The following is a 17,556-nucleotide window of genomic DNA, read 5'->3' on the forward strand; positions in this document are numbered from 1 at the left end:
CAATAAGAGTGAGTGCCAAGGGATTGAAGTTATTGAGGAAGTACAATTAGTATTCTTAGGCACAGGGAAAACTGTCATCTTTTTGAAGCAGATGGGGGAACCACGGATTTCCTTAGTAGCATACTGTGTTAAAAATGTAAAAAAAAAAAAATCACTTTGACTGATCACTACAGCTTTAAAAACATGCTCTGAAATTTCATTTGGACCAACTGCGTTATGGATAATGACTTCTTTAAAAAATCATCAGTAAGTCATTCCAGAAACACAGATGGATGAATCATGCGATATTGCAGGCAAGGACATGGAAGACACTTAATTGTTATCATAGAGAGTGATGTAGGCATTACATTCATCCAGGAAATAAACTGGACTGGGCTTTGTTTGGTCATTTCTAATCATCTTTAAACCCTGCCAGAGTTTACATACATAGTGACTGGTTATGTTCTGTCTACAACTTAATCTATTGAAACACAGATGGATAAATCATGTGATTCTGCAAACAATGACATGAATGACAGATTATTATTATCATAGAGAACACAATGGGCATTAAGTTTATCCAGGAAAGAAACTGCGTTAGATTTTCCTTTGTCATTTTTTAACAACTTTAAACCCTGCAAGAATTTACATACTGTACATCATGGTTGCAGCTATACTCGGTCTCCAACTTCCTTCCGTACTGATATTTACATTCAAGGATTAATATTTAAACAGATTAAAATTTTCCCTTTAATAACATTTTGGATGTCAAAAAACTCAGATCAAAACAAAAAGATTTCAAACTTAATTTATCTATTTGAAAACAGGTCTTGTTGGCAAAAGGTAGTTAAATGAAAAAACTTTAATGGAAATTCCAACCTGCATCTGATATTCAAAATGGAACACGTTGTCACTGTCCAGTAACATGATTTCTTACTAAAACTATGTAGGTTCTCCTGATACCCAATTACAAAAAGAATCAACAGATGTATGTGTAGCATGCAGAGTATTATTGGATGCAGAAACAAATAATTTGCAAATGTTTTATTGTACAATAAAACACATTTTTCACCTTAAAGATCAGTAACATTCAAGTCTGTCATTGCAGAAAAGTAGGCATTGATTTCTGGATTATTAAATTGTTGTCTTGGATGATTTTAAAAACAAAACAAACATAAAATAAAAATACAAATAACATTCATATTCAACCCATAGCATTAAATGATAAGCATCAAAATCCAAACACATGCATAATTGACTATGCAATTAAAATTAATATTTAAATATTGTCTCTTAATTACTTATTGCCATTTAATTTTGGGAAAAAAAAACTTACCAAAGTTTGACAGATTACGTGCTGAGTAGGGCCTTTCATCTTCACAGTTTGCCATTTTCATTAAATTCGGAATAGCATAAATCCCTTTCCTCTAAACTACAGTAATTGGCAGAATTGGTTAGTATTGGTTATGAGCAATTATCAAAAAATTTCACAGCATGCACAGTTAGGAGAATTAGAATTAAAAAAACATTAGCACAAGCAATGCAAGAAGAAACTACTGCAAATTTCTCTTTTTGTCATTTTGCAGGCAAATGTTCTTAAAACCTTTCGCTGTTTCAATAGACTGTTTCTTGCAAGTGGTGCCAATAATGAGCAATTTTTGTTATTTCCCCTAAAATGTAGAATGTGTTTCATCGTTTGAGTACTGCCTTAACTCAAAGTTTATAAACAACTGTATGCTTTATAAGACTCAGAAAATATGCTGAAATGTCATTGATCACAAGGATCTATGTAATTTGAGAAGCTGGTCAGACCTACACAAAGACTATGGCATTTGGCAGGTTTTGAACCTTTATTTTGTAGTAAGTCTACGGTGAAGACCAATTCGAAAGGGCATAATAAAAATCTATATCCTATGCACACACTGTTTTTCTTACATTGGTTAAACGATCAGCATTTATTATAATATTAATTAAACAGTTTATGTTTTAGCCTATGAATAAAACGTTCTTTAATGTTTTATCAAAAGAAAGTTCACAATTTTTCTTCCACATTCCTTTGTAATCCCAATAAGGATATGACAGTGATTTCAATAGTCTGTTACTACGTGTTTCACAACCTCCCCTTGAGGGTCGAAGAGTCAACAGAACTTGTCAGTAGTTATAGTTTTGCGTTGACATAAAGTCAGAATAAGCAACCTCCATGTCCTAACGGATCAATCATAACATTAGCGTTAAAATTAAGCAAAGAAGTGTCATTTAAACTGCAAGACAACAAATGAAAAAAAATCAAACTAGATAAAATGTTACAAAATTTAGATTAAGGGGTTATTCGTTCAAAATGAACAGAAAGGGTATTTACGTAGTTATATACTGAAGAACAGTTTAAAAGGGCACGGAGTGACAGGAGCCAACAAGTGAGGAGCTTAAAATAGTTACAGCAGACTTAGTGGTGTCCAGGCTCAGCCTGGGAGACTTGAGCAGTCTTCGCTTAGCATTGACTACATTTATGTGTTCCTTAGTGTTCGAGGTTGGGTTATAGACACACCAAAGCAAACAGACGAGTTAACAAGTCATACATGCAAAGGAAGAAATCAAACCTGAACGTTTTGATCTGGCCCTGAACTCCAAAACCTTCCAGCTGACATCTGCCAAACGAGCCATATTTACCACCTAAGTCCGAATCGTTGCGACACTGCCGTAAAGTGTGGCAACCAGGAAGTACTGTTTTCCTTACTCCTTTCCGAAACGCCGTGCTAGGTATAGATGTAGAGATCAAAGCTGGTGGAAATACTACAGAGCTGATTTTTATCGGAAAAAATAATATGAAGTTTAATAGTTATGTGATTGTCACCTGTAAAGAAAAAAAAATCGCTGATTTTGCCGTAAACTGTTCCAGTGGTTTGTTGTGAAACTCATTGAAGATGATGATGAAAATGCATTTAATTTGTACAATTTCCTTACTGCATTTTTTTTGCATACATTTTTCTTCGGGACTGCAAGACGTTACTGCAGATTTATTCGGAAATGAGAATTATGGCACCATCGCAGCTTTTGGAGATTTTAATTCGGATAAGCAAACCGACCTCTTCATTATCAGATCACGTTAGTATTGAGTAATTGTTTTGCATATATGAAACCAGAATGTTCTCATTTATAATCGGTGCTTTTGTTTGTAACTGATTCCTCTTCCTTGGTTGACTGTCATGTAATTTGGATATTGATTATTACTGCTATTTTGATAGGATGTTAGCTTTACCAAGACAGGCGTGGCTGTCATGTATTAAAGAAAAGTTTGCTCTATACAAATAACCGAGTTAAAGAATAAGTATGGTTTATATAGTGAGAGCTGTATTGTGAAAATGTTTTCTTCCCTTTAAATATTTCATTGTTAAGATGCTTACGAAATTTGGAATTTTATCACAACTCTTATTTGAAAGCTTTGGCTAATTGCTGTTAACAAGTCCTCAATTGCTTAATCACGTAATCAAAACCGAGTTAAGCAGGTTTAACAATGTTGCTTCATTGCCAGAATGGTGAGAAAAAGAGCTACCATTGTATCCCAGTGATAGCACCCAGTTTTGGTTCCTGGCTGGTGTGTTATTTCCCACTGTGCCCTTGATATATTCAGATGGGTTTCCATAAGAAAATCTTGTATCAGCTCACACAGTCCATAAACGAAGAGACTAATGTGGTAAGTCACGTCAGAGTAGAACTACTTATTCTTCAGATCAAGAGAACTACTTGAAGTAAACTGGAAAAAAGATTAGGGCATCTTCCATAGGGCTGTAGAAGGCACATCCCACTGTAGAAGACCAAGGACACTCTAAAGGGGCTAGAACCTCAAGAAATTCTCCAGGTGGTAGAGGAGATGAAAACTATTGCTAAGGTTAGGATGGCCTGCTGTGTTAGGTTTGATATGATGCCACATTGACCCTTGATAGGAAAAGCAAATAGAAAGTGATGACATACTGTAAGGGTGGTGCATTACAGAGTAAGTCACATTACAGAAAAAGGTGCTACGCTATGCAGCTTGGACATTGATTGTCAATATAGAAATTCTGAAGACTTGGAGTTAGTGTAGGACTGTGTCAGACAGAAAAGGAAAAAAAAATTCTTAGCTGAAAAACTAAGGAAGTTAAATATATGACGTTTCAGCTGTATAGCCTTAATCAGATATGCAATTGGAAAAGAAGAAAGCTGACGTACAGTAGAGATGATGAAGGGAAGATTAAAAAGTTGTAGTCGTTCATTGAGACCTGGAGAAATATGGAATCCCAGGCTGAGACTGAACTCCGATTCTTCTGTTTTCTTTGAAAATTGTGTTGGAAGCAATGTGAAGGAACAAAAACAGAAAGATCACTGTGGCTATGACCAGGGAATGTGATGTCAGTCAGTCAGTCATTTTCCAACCCGCTATATCCTAATAGAGGGTCACGGGGGTCTGCTGGAGCCAATGTGATGTGTCCTACTATAAGCTTTACAAGGTCTTTGATCTTAACGGCTCGATTTTGCTCCCTGATACGGTTTCACCTATATGGATGGCTCAACACTTGCTACATCCGAATTACTGGCTTTCAAGGGCTATTGCTCTGGGAAAGAAAGTGTTTAGGTGCCTATTAGTTTTAGCTTTAATTGACCCAAAGCATTTACCATTGGGCAGTTTTTGGAACAAGCCATGATCTAGATAAGATGTGATCCTTTGGTCATGGTTTATGACACAGAATGCGTACAAGCCTACAACAGATGGAAGAGCACAGCCAATTGTTTTTTCAGTAAACCTCACAACAGACTGCAGTTAATTTTATAGTTATAGTGACTTGCACAAATATGCTAATCCTTAAAACATATTTAAATGTTGCTAGAGTTGTATTGCAAAAACACATTCTAAAGAAAAAAGGAAACTAACTCAAAATTACTTAGTTATCAACTGCTTTCTGAAAGACTGTTTTGCTCTTTCCAGTATGAACTTTTCATGGGAAAAACATTCATTTCTGAAGATAACCCCAACAGTGTACTATCTCTAATTTTGCATGTATGATTTGGCTTAATCATAGTCCAGTTGGGGTTTGGTGAAGAAAAATGGATGCATGGAAAAAATCAGTTTACACTTACTCATAATATGTTACATGTGCATGGTGTGTTACCCAAATATGTGAATACTCCCTTCATGGGTGACTCATAAAACATATTCACAAACTGCTGTCAAGCCTGTGGTATGCTTGTCTGCTTCAGGTTTTTAATCACAAAACCCCCAACTGACAGGCATTTTTTTTTACTGTGCTTTTGTTTGAAATATTTCCTGCTCCTTTATACATTGTTTATTCTCCTTTCAGAATCAGAACTAACCATATACTTTGCGGCATTTAAATATCCCCACTTTCAGCCAAATGTGAAGTTGCTGTTGATGTAAGTATTCATTACCTAGTGTGGCTTCTCGAAAGATGTAAGACAATTATACAACAACTGACCTGTTGTGTTTACTTTTCAGGGATGTCATAAGTAGTGTTGTTCCAGGGGACTATGATGGAGATTCCCAGATGGATGTCCTTCTTACTACGCACCCAAAAGATAAAGATAACCAGGAGACATCTGTTTTAATTTTCTGGGGAGAAAATCAAACTTTAGGTAAGTTGCTGCAATAGTTTTAATTATGTGACTTCAATTAAAGATATGTAATATGCACTTATTTGGACATATAATGTTTTATATTATAACACAAGTGTCCCCTCCTGGTACTGTATGTTTTGGTTCACTTTGATTCACTTACTTCGTAAAGTCTGAAAATTATTTATTATCCCTTTTTCCTCATCCATTAATAAATTAAGTGGGGGCATTAAATAACAAGTTATGCAACAGCCTATCAATTAACCTGTCAACACTGTTCAACTGTATGTTCAATATTAATTAACCTTTTTAATTAAATATTTACATAAAAAAGGAAAAAGTTTAAGGAGTTCTACTGCCCCACATTCCATAAATATTTGACAGATTTTTCCATGTAAAAAGTTCAGTGGTAAGAACATTCTACATAGAAAAATGATTTTTCATTAACAGTAAAAACTTTAATTTAGAGAGGGTCTGTAAAAAACATTATGAAGCTACTGCAGTCCATTAGACTTAGATTAACCCCCCATATCAGAAAGATAACAGCAAGAACTGGTTTTAAATTTAGAGAGTGTTTGGAAATACAGTGGAACATCGGTTCACGAACGTCTTGGTACACATACAAATCGGTTTACGACCAAAAAGTTTGCCAAACTTTTGCATCTGCTCACGACCACACACTCGGTATACGAACAAGCCAGTTTCCCTTTCGGTTTGTGCGCGCCGATGATTTCTGCACGTGTTGCATTGTTCTTGGTCAGACGTGCGTGCTTGCACGTGCATGCGTGCTTTCGCTGTGAACTCTTTGTGCTCTATTTCATTTCCCTTCCGGTTTGTACGTGCCGCTTACTGTATTTAAGCACGTACTCAGCCTCTCCCTGTTCATTGTTCTCCGTCAGACGTGCGTGCTTTACCTGTGAACTCTTTGTGCTCTACAGTATTTCGTGTGCTTTTGCAGTTAACCATGGCTTCTAAGCAAGTGAAGAGTGGTGAGAAGAAAGTTTTGCAGAAAATTGAAATCAAAGTAAAGAAAGAAATTATTGAACAGTATGAGCGTGGCGTTTGTATTACTGATCTTGCCACTGAGTACAAGAAGTCAAAGTCTACGATTTCGACTATTCTAAAGCAGAAAGAATCTATTACAGCAGCTGATGTTGCAAAAGGAGTTACAGCGTTAACCAGGCAGAGGCCTCAAGTGCTGGAAGAGGTGGAAAAACTGTTGCTAGTGTGGCTGAACGAGAAGCAACTTGCAGGGGATAGTGTAAGCGAGGCGATGTTATGCGAGAAAGCCAGGAAGATTCATGGCGATTTGCTGCAAAACTATCCTTCTATGAGTGGCGAAAGTGAGGAATTTAAAGCCAGAAGAGGATGGTTTGAAAAGTTTCGCAAGAGAAGTGGCACTCATAGTGTGGTAAGGCATGGAGAGGCTGCTAGTTCCGATACTGAAGCTGCGAAAAAATTCGTGAAAAATTTCACAAAATTAGTGGAGGACGAAGGCTACGTCCCGCAAAAAGTGTTCAACTGCGACGACACAGGATTGTTCTCCACCCAGTTCCTCCGCACTTCATGCCAGAACTTGACTCATGCAAGGTTAGTTTTCTTGGTGGTTTATGGTTAGTTTTTGTATTACGGATTTTTCAAATGTTCATTTTTCGGTTCGTAGCGTGAATTGTTGCAATGTTACTTTTCTCTTTTTTCAAATGTTCATTTTTTTCCCTGTGCTTAAAACTCATTAAAAAAAAGTTTACATAGCGATTGGGTTGTAATGCTATTAGCGTGAACTCCTGCAATGTTAATTTCTTGGTTGTTTATGGTTGGCTTTTAAATAAAGTTCGGATTTGTTCAAATGTTCCTTTTTTTCCCCTGTGCTTAAAACTCATTTAAAAAGAGTGTTTACAGCGATTGGGTTGTATAATGCTATTAGCGTGAACTCCTGCAATGTTAGTTTCTTGGTTGCTTATGGTTGGCTTTTAAATAAAGTTCGGATTTGTTCAAATGTTCCTTTTTTCCCTGTGCTTAAAACTCAAAAAAAAAAAAAAAGTTTACAGTGATCGGGTCATAAGGCTACAGTAAAGCACAAACTCTTGCAATGTTAGTTTTCTCTGTTGTTCAAGGTTTTCTCAGTGTTATTCAGTGTTTTTACATTTAGTTTACTATTACACTGTGCATTCTATGGTTTAATTAACTATATTTGTGCTTAAAAACTTAAAAAATATATATATTTACATACAGTTTGTATGGTCTGGAACGGATTAATTGTATTTACACACAATCCTATGGGGGAAATTGCTTCGGTTCACGACCAAATCGGTTTACGACCAGAGTTTTGGAACAAATTATGGTCTTGAACCGAGGTTCCACTGTAACTGCAGCTACTGCAGTCTATCAGGACCCAGATCCACAACCCTCCACCATATAAGAGAGATAAATAATTTGGTTTATTTTAAAGGAGTTTGGCAGACCAGAGGATACCATTCATTACATCACACTTCATTGGCCAGCTGATAGCTAAGCTGCCCCAATGTGTTGTCCAGATACTTTTTAAAGGGGGTCAAGTTATTCTTTTTAACAATATGACTCAGTAAACGCTTCTGTCTTAAATAAAATTCTCTTTAATTTCTAAATGTGCCCTAAAGAACGTGATTCACTTTTTAATTAGCAGAATTCTACAGGATCAACTTTATCAGCACCTTTGAGAATTGCAAAGAATTAGAATAGGTTCCTGTGTAGGCTTCTTTGCTAAAGACTAAAGAAGTTTAATTCCCATAGCCTGTCAGAGTATGACTTGCACTTCGTTTCATTTATGCACCTGGTTGCTCTTTTCCATGTCCTTTTTTTCCCCTGTAGCATGGTGATCAGAACTGTACTTAGTAATCCAAATGCAGTCATGTTAATGCATTATAAAATCAGAGAGTAACATCACTAGATTTATATCCAGCAATGTTTACAAAACAAGCTAGTATTTTACTTACCTTTGTATTTGCTTCTCCACATTCTTGAGACAATAAATCCCCTAAATCATTTTAGTGTGCTGCTTATTACATGGAAGCATAGCCCATGTTGTATTTATTGTATTTTATTTCAAGCAATTTTTTTTTGCTGTTTGTAACACAGCAAATCCACATGTATCCTGCTGTGTTCGTCCAGTTTTGAGATTACCCAGGTTTCTTTGTATTGTCTTTGTTGACTCCTTGGTATTTGCTGTCTTTACAGTTTTGGTGTAATCTGTAAATTTCACAAGCCTACTAACTATATTAGATTCTATGTCATAAATATAAATTAAAAAGAATAGTGGTGTAAGAAGAAATCTTTAAAGTAGTGTTTCTCAACCACTGGGCTCTAAGAAAATGGGTAACCAGTTGCTATCGCTTATAATGATAGTGGGCCATGAGTGGGTCAGGCAGTTGTCCTCACAGGTGGCGCAGTGGTAGTGCTGCTGCTTTGCAGTAAGGAGACACTGGAAGATTGTGGGTTCGCTTCCCGGTTCCTCCCTGTGTGGATAGCACTTTGAGTACTGAGAAAAGCGCTATATAAATGTAATGAATTATTATTATTATTATTATTAGGTTGTGGTGGGTCACTGCTTCTACAATTGCACTAGATCCCCATCCCGCTCACTCTTATGATCCCCCTCGATTCACCAGGCGGATCACCCCCACACTTGACTTGTGACACCAGAAAGGCTGAGAAACACGGCTCTAAAGGATTTCACAGATGACCTTATGACTTGCGGAGCATTCCTGTTTTGTTTGGTTTTTTGTGTACAGTCAATCAACCAGCTTGAAATCCAGTTTTTAGGTTGTGTCTGATGCCAGTGTCTTCTGGTTTCATTTGCCTCTGGAACTGAAAAGCTTTGGAACACAGTAAATAATGTTGTGTGCTTTACTTTTGCCTTGTATTATAGTTGCTTGTTCAACATAGTCTAACGAATTCCTTTGAAAGGCTCTTCTATCATTAACACATGCTGACTGTTAGTATATTATCTTGATACAAAGGCCAGCCCCACCAAAGAACAAATAGTGACATAAAGAAATAAATAGGGTTGCAGCAATGACCAGAATATACATGACTCTAAACATATTACATCATATCACACCATTTTTCAACATAGTGGCCAGATATTAAGGGTTAAATAAAAAGAAAGAAAATTTCCAGAAAGAATGAAATAAAGATGGGGAATCCATACATTTCCAGGTAGGGGCAGGGATGCTTTTATAATGATTGTTAGCAAGACAAACGGCCTCAGCTGGTTACAGGTGAAGCAAACTGCCAATGTACACAGTGGTATAAAAGTCAATAAAAGGGAGGAACATTAACAGAAGCAAGAAACCTAGAAAACTGGAAATAATAGACAAGAAATTTATCACCAAAAGGCATTCAAAAAATATGTATAAGAAAGGTACCCACACTATGCAAGGATCAAGGATGACAATTCTGGTCAAAGGTCAGGCAGAAAACATACTGCTTCTTTGGGGTAGTGTGTTATTCTTGGACAAATTTAAGTTGAGTCTGTTGGTATTTAGGTTTTTAGGAAAGCAAAGAAATGAGTTCCAAGGAATAGGGTTAGTTAAGAGAAGGCCCCATTGCCTCATCTTCATTATAGGCAAAGACCGATTACCTTATAGAGTTCTGAATATAAAATAGACAGAAGTGCTTGGTTCTGAGAAGTGTAGTAGTTCTGAAAAGTAGTACAGTGTTTGGCTTTGCTTCACTGCAGTTCTTTTTTAATTATGACAAACTTTTTATTTAAGTTTAACAGACAATATGCAGGATTTACTGACATGAATATACAATAATAAAGTCAAAACTGCAAATAACTAAAAGATGAAAAGAAACATAATCAAAATTAGAACAGGACCACCCCTATCAGCACCTGCACCTACCTTTATGGCAGCCCTGAACAGTCAAAATGGAATGTATGTAGGCTGACAATGCCTGGGCACACTGAGCAGCTCAATAATGTCCTGATTATCTGGGTTTTGCATAGAAAGTTTGATTTTTAAAAGTTCATTTTTGTTTATCAGTTTCTTGGTTAAAACCTTGTGCTTTAATTCTTTTGACTTAGATATTTGGAACAACCTTTAAGCATGAAAACAGATTGGTTTTGATTTTTGTTTAACAAACTGTACGTGACATTTGACATCCTTTTTTCTCCTGATCCTTGTTCATAAGAATCTGCTTCAGTTCACTCTGACGCAATATACAGTAGCTGTCTTTATTGAATGGAATCTCCAACAGTCCAGACCTCCTATTTCTGTCTCATTTTGCATCCTTTGGTTTAGGAGAATGTTCATTTTTTCAGGTTTTTGCATTAGAGTATATGTCTTTGTTGATTTTACATTTTTGCTAAATCAATAATGTGTTTACTTTATTCCCCTTTGATCCTTTCTGCCAAGCAAGCATCCCAGGTTAATTTTATCCATATGTGTTAGGAGTTCCCCCTAGTCTTTGCTTTCTGGTTGTCTATTCCTAAATTTCCTCTTGACTGTTTTTCAGATTAATATCCCTTCCTCAAAATTTTCTCTTACTGGACCACTCGTCCATCTCTCTATCCAGCGGGGGCTGTTCTGTCACGGCACAATATTTTATGAGACATTTTTAGCTTCATTGCTGGAAATCTGATGTTACTATCTCCTTTGAATCTTATTTTACAATCTTACTCTTCTAGAAGCTTCAATGGTGGTGATCAATGGGTCATCCATTTCAAATACTACAAAATGGCTTGCTCTAGTAGAAATTCTGCTGAGCCAAATGGCCAGAGGCCACTCTCCTCTTTCTGTTTCCTTAAATCCTGACTTAGTGAGGTCTGGCAATTGGCTACATTTCCCTTCTAGGTTTTGCTCAGGCTGCTTTCTTTTTACCTTTTTAATAGGGCAGATTTTGAAGGTTGGGTTAGGAATTGTATTTTTACTGTTATTACTGTCTTTACAGTTTTTTTTACTGTTTATTTTATGAGAAACCTGTTGGTGTCATTATTTGTCAATGTCAATTTATTTATATAGCACATTTAAAACAACATAGGAATGCTGTGGCCAAAGTGCTTTACAATGAAAGAAGAAAAATAACATACAATTAACATAAGTAACAAAAATAGAAATAAAATAAATGAACATAAATAAAATAAATAATAAATGGAAGCAAGATTGCATAATCACAATGAGGAAACCATCAGTATTACTGAAGGTCACGGAATGTAAGTGAATAGAAATGAGTCTTTAATCTTGTTTTGAACAGTTCAATTGTAGACAACACCTTTATGTAATGAGGTAAAGAGTTCCACAAGTGAGGAGCAGCAGCTGCAAAAGCCCTGTCCCCCTTAGTTTTACACTTGGTACGAGGGACAACAAGAGACAACTGATCAGAAGATCACTCTAGATGGCTGGTGTAAAGCACACACTTCACATAAATAGGCAGAAGCAAGCCCATATAAAGATTTAAAAACTAGCAACAAGATTTTAAAATCAATTCAAAAACTGACAGGCAGCCAGTGTTAAGAAGCGAATATTGGAGAAACAGAATCAGACTTTCTTGCCCCAACCAGAAAGTAAGCGGCAGCATTCTGGACCAACTGTAACCTGTGTATCAGGGATTTGCTAATCCCAGAATACAGCGAGTTGCAGTATTCAAGGCGAGAAAAGATGAAAGCATGAGTAGCTTTCTCAAGATCCCTAGAAGATAAAAAAGGCTTGATCTTACCCAAAAACGAAGCTGGAAAAAGCAACTCTTGACTACAGAATTAATCTGTTTCTCAAAAGAGAGGTTACTGTCAAAAATAGCACCAAGATTGCAGACTTGAGGTTTGCAAAAGACAGAGAAAGAGCCGAGAAGTCCAAGACCAATTTGGGCTTTAACTGATGGACCCACTATAAGCACCTCCGTTTTATTTTGATTCAGATCAAGACAATTATTAGCCATCCAGGATCTTAGTTCAAAAAGACAGTTGTGCAGTTGATTCATTGCAGAGTTGCAGACGGGAATATAAACCTGTGTATCATCAGCATAGCAGTGAAAAGAAATGTTAAATTTCCTAAAAATAGCTCCAATAGGATGAAGGTATACAGAGAATAAAATAGGACCCAAAATGGATCCCTGAGGAATACCACATTTAACATTAATCTATTGCTCGTTAATGTTATTTGAACTTAAGTAAATATTTGATAACGAAATAAATGAATTATGCCAATTTGACAAGTGGAGCCCAAGTTTGGTCTGCTTTAATCTGTATTTTATCACTGTTTATGTTTGTTGTGTATACTTGTGTAATTATTGTGCTACTTCATCTACAATGTCATTTACAGTGCATCCGGAAAGTATTTACAGCACATCACTTTTTCCACATTTTGTTATGTTACAGCCTTATTCCAAAATGGATTAAATTCATTTTTTTCCTTAGAATTCTACACACAACACCCCATAATGACAACGTGAAAAAAGTTTACTTAAGATTTTTGCAAATTTATTAAAAATAAAAAAACTGAGAAATCACATGTATATAAGTATTCACAGCCTTTGCCATGAAGCTCAAAATTGAGCTCAGGTGCATCCTGTTTCCCCTGATCATCCTTGAGATGTTTCTACAGCTTAATTGGAGTCCACCTGTGGTAAATTCAGTTGACTGGTCATGATTTGGAAAGGCACATACTTGTCTATATAAGGTCCCACAGTTGACAGTTCATGTCAGAGCACAAACCAAGCATGAAGTCAAAGGAATTGTCTGTAGACCTCCGAGACAGGATTGTCTCGAGGCACAAATCTGGGGAAGGTTACAGAAAAATTTCTGCTGCTTTCAAGGTCCCAATGAGCACAGTGGCCTCCATCATCCGTAAGTGGAAGAAGTTCGAAACCACCAGGACTCTTCCTAGAGCTGGCCGGCCATCTAAACTGAGCGATCGGGGGAGAAGTGCCTTAGTCAGGGAGGTGACCAAGAACCTGATGGTCACTCTGTCAGAGCTCCAGAGGTCCTCTGTGGCGAGAGGAGAACCTTCCAGAAGGATAACCATCTCTGCAGCAATCCACCAATCGGGCCTGTATGGTAGAGTGGACAGACGGAAGCCACTCCTTAGTAAAAGGCACAAGGCAGCCCGCCTAGAGTCTGCCAAAAGGCAGAAGGACTCTCAGACCATGAGAAAGAAAATTCTCTGGTCTGATGAGACAAAGATTGAACTCTTTGGTGTGAATGCCAGGAGTCACATTTGGAGGAAACCAGGCACTGCTCATCACCAGGCCAATACCATCCCTACAGTGAAGCATGGTGGTGGCAGCATCATGCTGTGGGGATGTTTTTCAGCGGCAGGGACTGGGAGACTAGTCAGGATAAAGGGGAAGATGACTGCAGCAATGTACAGAGACATCCTGGATGAAAACCTGCTCCAGAGCGCTCTTGACCTCAGACTGGGGCGACGGTTCATCTTTCAGCAGGACAACGACCCTAAGTACACAGCCAAGATATCAAAGGAGTGGCTTCAGGACAACTCTATGAATGTCCTTGAGTGGCCCAGCCAGAGCCCAAACTTGAATCCGATTGAACATCGCTGGAGAGATCTTAAAATGGCTGTGCACCGACGCTTCCCATCCAACCTGATGGAGCTTGAGAGGTGCTGCAAAGAGGCATGGGTGAAACTGGCCAAGGATAGGTGTGCCAAGCTTGTGGCATCATATTCAAAAAGACTTGAGGCTGTAATTGCTGCCAAAGGTGCATCGACAAAGTATTGAGCAAAGGCTGTGAATACTTATATACATGTGATTTCTCAGTTTTTTTATTTTTAATAAATTTGCAAAAATCTTAAGTAAACTTTTTTTCACGTTGTCATTATGGGGTGTTGTGTGTAGAATTCTGAGGGGAAAAAATGAATTTAATCCATTTTGGAATAAGGCTATAACATAACAAAATGTGGAAAAAGTGATGCACTGTGAATACTTTCTGGATGCATTGCACTGTAAGTCCTTCGAGTTTCTGGAGCTGTTGCTGAGGTTCACAATCCTTTGCCAAGAGATTTGTTATTTGTTGACAGTTTTCCCATTTGTGGTCTTTCTCTGTAAATTATGCACAATAATCCATATATTTCTTTGGTTGCTGTTATGAAAACCTTGTGGTTCTCCAAAGAAAAAACATCGAAATGAGGTCTATGCCACCATGTAACTTGAAGAATTATAGAAAGCCATGAGTCTTCTCTCTTTGTGACTAATTCAAGATTATTTTAAATGTCCAATAGGTGAACAAATTTAGCTAACAGTTTAGTTGAAGGGTGTCTACATGAATTGCTTATTAAATAACATTTATTATGTATGAAGCAATATTTGATTATATTATTATAATAATTATTTGCAAGATGATATAGATGTTTTATGCGGTAGATGTTATTGCATAGTATTAAAACAAGGAGCTCCCCCTTAATATGTGTGGACTCTGATGCAGTGATACACATGTTAGTTAAATTATGGTGAATTTTGAAAGTGCATTGCTGTGAACATTTTTTTTTTTTAAAGAACAATGATATTTTGTTTCACATCTTCCAAATACAGATGTTAACTGTTCATTACTAAGCAAGTATCAATGCAATGCATATAAAAAAGTATTACTGGGAATGAAACCTCTTCACAGAAGCTAATATTAGATGTAACAGTGTCAGTCAGCTCATTTTTAAAAACATCCCAATCAGTCCAATCCAAACAGTCTTGTAATGGTTCAACTGATTCAGCAGTGTTAGATATATAGATTTTCATTGTACTTAGCCTTTGTTAATAAGTGCATCGCAACTGTAGCATTATATGGTCAGAATTTACCAGTGGTGCTTGAGGTAATGCCAGATATGCATCCTCTATAGCACAGTAGTAGTGATCCAAAGTCTTCCCGTCCTTGGTAGGGGATGGCTGTGCTAGTTGTTTGTATTTGGGGTGCTTGATGGTTATGGCTGCATGATTAAAGTTGCTCATCACTATAGTCAGGGACTTTGCATGACTGTTCTACAAACTTGTGATATAATCTGCCAACCAGTGCTGCACTTCATTCGCGTTCAGCTCAGGTGGGATGTAAACTCCAATGAGAATTAGTGGAGAAAATTCTGTAAGTGAATAGGATGACTTGCAGGCAGTTAATAGCGAAAAATTCCAGATTGCTAGAGCAGTGCTTCGACAGTGCACAGATTTTTATTAATACAGAAACAGACACCATCATCTTTTGATTTGTTACAAAGATGTGCTTCTCTGTCTGCTCTGTTAAGCAGGAACCCAGTAGTTCTGTTGCAGAGTCTAAAAGGAGTCTGAATTGAGAGAAAAGATAAAAAGAAATGTAAAAGAGTAGTGTGAGGATCGTGGGAGAGCCGATACCCCAGGCAGAGCAGTGATGCTCGGAGTAGGGTTACTCCTGCTGAATGTCCTAGGAGCAGAGGTGACCAACGACTCTCAGTAGGCTACCGCTAAAGGCCGAGACATGGCCTTGGGAGAAAGACGTAGGGCTAACGGGTTTACCCTTTGGCGAACAGAGGATGTTGGTGGGATCATGAATTGGAGTTAAAAGGTTGGCTGCACCTGTCAGAGGACATCTCCTCATGTTGAAGAGACAGAAAATGATGAGCTGAGGAGGCGTTGTTTTTAATATGAGGCACAGAGGCGCGTGAGAGAGGCGTTTATGAGACAGAATCCTGACTGTGTTTTAACATTAATTATTTTAACTTGTGTTTTGATTTTTTTTTCCTATTGATTTTAACGTTAACCAAATAATATGGTTTCTATCAAGTATTTTTTTTATTAATTATTAATTTATTGCACTGTTCCATCAAAAGGCAATCTCTCACACACACTTGATTACACTTAGATAAATTTAGAGTTGCCAACTGCCCTGAGATGTATGTCTTTAGGATGTGGAAATAACACCCTTGCAGGAATCAGTAAAACATGCAGAATTTCCACATGCAATACCCAGGTTTAGAATTTGAACCAAGGGCTCTAAAGCTTACAGAGTTGTGTCAGCAACTGGACTGATATAGATATAATGGAATATAAATATTGTATTTTCTCTCTTCTTTAGATCAAAGCAGAGTGACAAAATTAAACAAGACATTTGATGATCAGCCTCTTGTAATGGAGTAAGTATTTTAACCACAAATTGTAAAATTCTTAGATTCACATCAGATATGTCTGCATTTTTAGTATTGTTAAAAAATAAACACTTGATATATTTGTCAGTTGTTTGAATGTATAAATTACTTTTGAATTAACTGAAGCTTTTTATTAAAAAATGGCAGAGCAGACCTCGGGCCTTTTGCTTTATTAAGTACTTTCTCACAGAGGAAAGGACATGAAAATAAGATGAGAAATAATACATAGAACTAGTGATCATTATCTTCACATGGTATCATTAAAATTACTTTACTTAAATGAAAGTTACTGACCTTTGAATAAAATGAACACATTATTATAGGCAGCTTGTATTTATCATTATACTGTACTGTACATAACATCTATTTAGGTTTTTTCAGAAGTCTTTATATGAGATTGAAATTTAAAGCAAATACATGTTAAATTATTGAAATGCTTCAGTTTCATTCTCTGTGCAAGCTGTTTAGGCAATATCTAGTTTATAGTTTGTTTTTAAGTGATATATTTCACTGTTGTATCTTATGATATTTAGTAAGTAATTCTTTTTCTTCCCTACAGTTTTAATGGAGATTTAATACCTGACATATTTGGTATTGTCAAAGCTATTTCCCAGCCTCAGATTTGCTATTTAAATGGACGGTAAGGAGAAATTAATGTCTTAGTCCCAGAATTTCATTTACTGCACTTTAGATAATCATAATAATATATTTCAGATCATGCATGCCTGTGTCAGTCTTCACGACCTCCAAGATTAAAATAATTGTTTAATGTAAAATTATACTCTGACTGCCAAGGAGATACAAAAAATCTGATGCACCACTTAGTGGAGGAGTTTCTAATTTATAATGCCTATGATTTTTCTCAATTAACCCAGCT

At 36.8% G+C, this 17,556-nt stretch overlaps 2 protein-coding genes across 4 annotated transcripts in view; one reads left to right on the plus strand and one right to left on the minus strand.

Moving 5' to 3' along the window:
* The window catches only part of phkb (phosphorylase kinase, beta), a 190,984-nt gene extending 188,298 nt beyond the window's left edge, over window positions 1-2,686 (minus strand). For 2 of the 3 annotated variants that reach the window (XM_028809644.2, XM_028809645.2), the window contains exon 1: window positions 2,577-2,686. In XM_028809644.2, coding sequence (XP_028665477.1) covers window positions 2,577-2,640 — 64 coding nt within the window. In that variant the 5' untranslated portion in view covers window positions 2,641-2,686. Of the gene's footprint in view, window positions 1-1,315; window positions 1,412-2,576 lie in introns of all 3 variants that reach the window. The other variant, XM_028809646.2, reaches the window with a different exon arrangement.
* A 31-nt stretch (window positions 2,687-2,717) lies between these two features.
* itfg1 (integrin alpha FG-GAP repeat containing 1) overlaps window positions 2,718-17,556 on the plus strand; it is a 450,065-nt gene continuing 435,226 nt past the window's right edge. Inside the window, exons 1-5 of the mRNA XM_028809647.2 lie at window positions 2,718-3,081; window positions 5,313-5,385; window positions 5,468-5,604; window positions 16,610-16,667; window positions 17,239-17,319. Coding sequence (XP_028665480.1) covers window positions 2,901-3,081; window positions 5,313-5,385; window positions 5,468-5,604; window positions 16,610-16,667; window positions 17,239-17,319 — 530 coding nt within the window. The 5' untranslated portion in view covers window positions 2,718-2,900. The remainder of the gene's footprint in view (window positions 3,082-5,312; window positions 5,386-5,467; window positions 5,605-16,609; window positions 16,668-17,238; window positions 17,320-17,556) is intronic.

Source organism: Erpetoichthys calabaricus, chromosome 9 (genome assembly GCF_900747795.2).
Source record: "Erpetoichthys calabaricus chromosome 9, fErpCal1.3, whole genome shotgun sequence".
Classification (NCBI taxonomy): Eukaryota; Metazoa; Chordata; class Cladistia; order Polypteriformes; family Polypteridae; genus Erpetoichthys; species Erpetoichthys calabaricus.